General features: G+C 34.6%; 1 protein-coding gene across 1 annotated transcript; it reads right to left on the bottom strand.

The window, feature by feature from the left end:
* Positions 1-1,723: 1,723 nt before the first annotated feature.
* Positions 1,724-3,373, bottom strand: LOC133174798 (uncharacterized). The gene has a single exon (XM_061309896.1). The coding sequence runs from the start codon at positions 3,371-3,373 to the stop codon at positions 1,724-1,726; it is 1,650 nt and encodes a 549-aa protein (XP_061165880.1).
* Positions 3,374-4,970: the final 1,597 nt, after the last annotated feature.

The following is a 4,970-nucleotide window of genomic DNA, read 5'->3' as shown; positions in this document are numbered from 1 at the left end:
GGAGGGGATCTGACGAAGCGAAGACAGAATAAAGTCTGCCCAATCTGTTTCATATTTGGATGTTTTGCTGACTAAAGACGATAACGGCCAACTTATAACTAAACTGTATGATAAATGGCATGACATTAACTTCTCCATATTCAACTCTCCTTTTTTATTATAGCATTATGTAGCATTATTTCATCATCTGAATATGGTGCAACTGTTTATGTCTTCCAAATCATTCGATACGCAAGAGCATATGCTTTAAATACGATTAATTCTTAAACCGAGACAAGCTACTTACAATTAAGTTGATGTGACAATGATTTCAACAAATCCGTTTACAGTCAGCTTTTAGCAAATTCTACGGTCGCTCTTATGACCTTGTTTGTAAATATAACCAATTAGTGGGTATTATTTTTCTGACATGTTTCATACCATTCCTTAGGTCATTACTTTTATACTAAATCAGACAATAAAGCACTCCGTCTACCTGAGCAATACACGTGACATTAGATGCTTACTCCTCCTAAGCAAATGTTCTCACTTCTGGTTTTACCAGGGGTCAGTATTTTTGCCCTGTTCACTTTGTTTTATTCACTGGATTTGAGATTTTTTTTACCTTTTGTTAGCTTCATTTTTCATAAGTGATGATGTACTGCTTTACAAAATAAAATTTTTAAAAAATATATATGTATTTTTGCAATTGGACTTATATTCCGTTCCTTTATTCATTGAACACTGGTTATCTTTAATAAACTGTATTAAAACTTCAAATGCAGCATAGCATTGATGAACTCCATAAACTAAGAGGGCCTTCAAAAATTAGGCGGACTCCGCTATTATTTTTTTTTATGTGCAGCAAGTTGAACGACCCTTGTATATATAAAAAAAGAAATTTTATCAAACAAAGGTGTCCATTTATTTTATTCAGATTCCCCCCATATTACACATATACATAGGGTAATATATTCAAAGATCTTCACGTTATTTTTTCTTAAGCAGCTATAGCAACACTGTTAAGTAGAATAATCTGTTCTTAATTTAGTTCACTTGAAATATGAAGATAACGAACAGTATTCAATCTCGAAAGTCTAATGAAACAATACAAATTTGGAGCAGAGCAAACACTGACTCAGAATTCTCTTGTATAACAAATTTCATTAAATCAGACCGAATGGTAAAAAGAAATTGTGAACAGAAAAACAGACTGACAGAAAACATGACAAACACTTTTTCATCATATTTTTGTTCTAAGACCTAATCTTATAGGAGTGTTTTACTGTGTCTTTGTCTAATCCAATCATCTCACAGAAGTTCCCTCCTTATTTATATCAATGTTTAAAATTGAGACAGGTTATCATCACACAACTTAGGTAAGTGTCAAGTCACATTTAATGTGTCAAATGCATCATAGATACTACTAAGTTTTTTTACTCTAAATGCCAAATTTATCCATTAACTTACAATATCACAATCAGAGATTTCTTTATTCTGAATCTCAAACATGTTACAACGACATGGTTGGTCTCATGAAATGGGAAGATAAGAAAGAATAATCAACACATCAATAGGTTACTCTATTTAATTTTATATTTGATCATACCTCTCATTAATAATAAATATTTTGAGTTATACTAAAGTCTTTAGCCTATATTCAATTATTTAGTGTACAGTTGTGAGAGGCCAGTTGTAAGATACGTCTGAGTCTGTAGGGCACATATACCTGTTTTAACCCCCTCTAATTGCCTTTAATATATCCATGTCTCTGTATATGTCTGTATATACAGATTGTAGTGTTCCTTAATGATCCTGCCCAGAGAAGATGAGATCTGTAATCATAGCTCAGACTGTACGGATATTCTATCCCTTGTTGTTCTGTCAGCAGCAATGCCAGGAACTGACCATCCTTGTCTATCATCTGTACAGTCTTGGTGTAAGCATCACAAACTAGAATGTGTGACAGAGCATCTGTACAAATTCCATGTGGTTTAAATTCTGATGCTTGTGGATTTCCTGTGTATGAGAAGCGATGTAATCCAATAGAGTCTGTCACCACTATAACACCTAAGTCAAAGACATTATCAATCAAGTCAGAAATAATCACATCTCTATTTTGGTTTTCTGTGATATATCTGGGATTAACATACAGTCCCTGACCTGGGTTGTGTTGGAGTTCCTGTCCTTCACTGTTGCACCTGCCAACCTTGGCGATATATTTATCCTGCCTCATCATCCCAATGAGAAAATCTCCATTTGATGGAGAACAGTAAAGACAGTATGGTTTCCAAGGTTCTGCTATTCTCATCACTGTAGACTTACTTTCATTGTCTGAGAGTGTGTTGATGTTATAATCCCTATCTATGTACACAAGATTGCCTTCTCTAGTCACTGTGTGTACACCATTGTTATTACATTTATCCCTCAGAAAAAGTATATTGTCACCCACTGTGTCTGTCAAGTTTAAATTGTTCCAACTGCTGACCCAGGCAATGTCTGGTGTCATACAAGAGATATGACGACTGACATTATCTAGAACCCATGTAGGCTTCACTGTGAAAGTTTTCTTTAAAACTGGTGGAGACATCACTTTAAATAACTGTTCATTTCTTACTTGTCTTTTTCCAGGCTCTATGATAGAAATTCCTCCAAGACAATTAAAAACATTATCTTTGTTGATTTGCTTTTTGACAGAATGAACTTTTACTATCGATGTACTTGGAGTGTCATTTATTCTCAAAACACTGGTTTTCTTAAAGAATAAAAGAAACTGTGTTGCTCTGTTTACCAAATGTTCAGATCTGTATACATGTTTTTGCATGGATCTTATGTGATTCATTTGCTTTTTCTGTTTAGAGTTTAAGTAACATTTCAGTTTTTTGATGTCCTCCACAAAGACATTAATCTGATCCTTAAGCCTTTCAGCTTTGATAATCATATTTTTCTGGAGTCTGGAGATTTCATTTTGACAAGATCTGAAATCAGAAATGATTCCTGCCCGAATGCAGTAATTATGCAGCATAATTTCACTTTTTACATGAAAAATTATTTCCTGATGTTGTTTCTGCTGATTTTTATACACTGCCTTTATGTCCTGAGTTTCATGTTTTATGTGCTCTACACAGTTAGAACAAATAGGAAGCTTACACACCAGGCACCACATTTCACAGAGCATGTTATGGTGCCTCTTACAAGTCTCTAGTATTATAATGTCTCCATACTTTAAGCGGTCAATCACTACATTATGGTGTTTAGTGTCAAAGTCTACCACATGTTCCTTCTTACAGGGAACACATAAATCTTGTTTACATGTCCTGCAGTAGTATTCTGCACTGTTCTTACACTGAGAACATTCTGGTGGTTTTAACTGTGTTGGGAATGCTGTACTCATAACGCTTTCATGATAATAAATGTAGTAAGTTTATCATCCTTTTATGGTTGTTAAAATTTTCTTCCTTTACTTTTTCATATTTGTGGAGCAACCTACAAAGAAACAGGAATATCAGTGAAGTGAATATGTTTTAATAATTTTTTTTATGAATTTAATTACAATACTGTACAATTCATTATGTGTATTGTGCAGAACCATTACTGATTTAATGAGCCATTCACGGTTTTACTGTGCAAGTGTTTGATATGCATGTTTTAGTCTCTGAGACAAGCATATGACTACTGGCAGGATCATTTATCATGGAGCCCAAAGATTTCATTGTAGGCCTGTAAATCTTTGATCTGAATGTCCAGCTTTTACCTGCTACTCTACATTGATTCCCAGTATAATCATTACTTTTGAAATGATACCTTTCCCACTGCACATGGTGATATACATGTATCTGTATCGTTATTAATATTTCTTTTATTATTACATATCCTCTTCTAAAAGTTCTATGGATGCAAAAGAGTCATCATGTACGGGTAACTCATACCTAAATTATTGCTGAATAATTGTCCAACAATATTTAAAAAAAACAATAAAAAAAACAACCGCTTGGTACCTTGGAACATGTACCTACATGTAGTATTTTTCATGACTGGTTGCACGTGTGAATATCGCAATCATAAGTTAACGCAAGACAAACAAATCGAACAAATCCATGAGAAAAAAAGAAGTAATGATAAAAGGGAAAAAGTGCTTTGAAATTAAATAAAAGGCATTATATAAAAACCTACTGGCACTCTTAAAGGTCGTTAAGACGATTTTAGTAGATACGTTTCCCGAGTTACTCTGACTCTCTTTCTTCTGTTTACATTGTTTAATTTTTAGGGAATGACGAGCCCGATTAGAATTATTACGTCCCAAGATCTAGATTTGGGACAAAGTCATATTTCATACGAACAGAAGAGTTTATTAGCAAAATATTTTCTACTCAATACTTCAGAATAATTGCTAAATGTAATCCCTGCAGCTAGAATTTCTTTTATTCAATTTACCTCTGTCCAGTAGAGTTTACAACATTCGTGCAAGTTTTTGAGGAGCACATTTGTTTGGAAAGTGTAATGGTAATAAATGCACGTTGCATAGGGAACAAACTACCCATAGTCCTCTGCGTCTCCGCACACAGAGGTTTGGTACAAACGAACTCTGGCGGAAGTTTGGCATAGGGAATGTATAACTCAGGCGCGAATCCAGGAATTTTTTCCAGGTGGTGGTGGGGGGGGGGGGGGGTGGGGGGGTGGTGGGGGTTCCACCCCAGTCAAAAAAAATTTCCAACCCAAAAATATCTTGACAAGCAAAAAAAAAAAATAATAATAATAATAAAATAAATGCTAAATTCCCTTCCAAAATGTATTAAAACCATTTATTTGCTTCACTATATACGTTTCAATTCCGGGGTGGGGGTGGGGGGTCCGGACCCCATCCCCACCCCTCTCTAGATCAACGCATGTAACTATTCCCCTTCGTATTCCGTGTTAGATGAACTATTGCAATGGTATTATTGTATTGGGATTGCTTTATTTTTAGAAGAATACTGCGATTTTTATCTCAA

Source organism: Saccostrea echinata, unplaced genomic scaffold (genome assembly GCF_033153115.1).
Source record: "Saccostrea echinata isolate AGI-Se365-2 ecotype Australia unplaced genomic scaffold, CSIRO_AGI_Sech_v1 ptg000059l, whole genome shotgun sequence".
Classification (NCBI taxonomy): domain Eukaryota; kingdom Metazoa; phylum Mollusca; class Bivalvia; order Ostreida; family Ostreidae; genus Saccostrea; species Saccostrea echinata.
This window is presented reverse-complemented; position numbering and strand designations above follow the sequence as displayed.

Coding starts and splice junctions, on each gene's coding strand:
- LOC133174798 (XM_061309896.1), bottom strand. CDS start 3,373: ATGAGTACAGCATTCCCAACACAGTTAAAACCACCAGAATGTTCTCAG.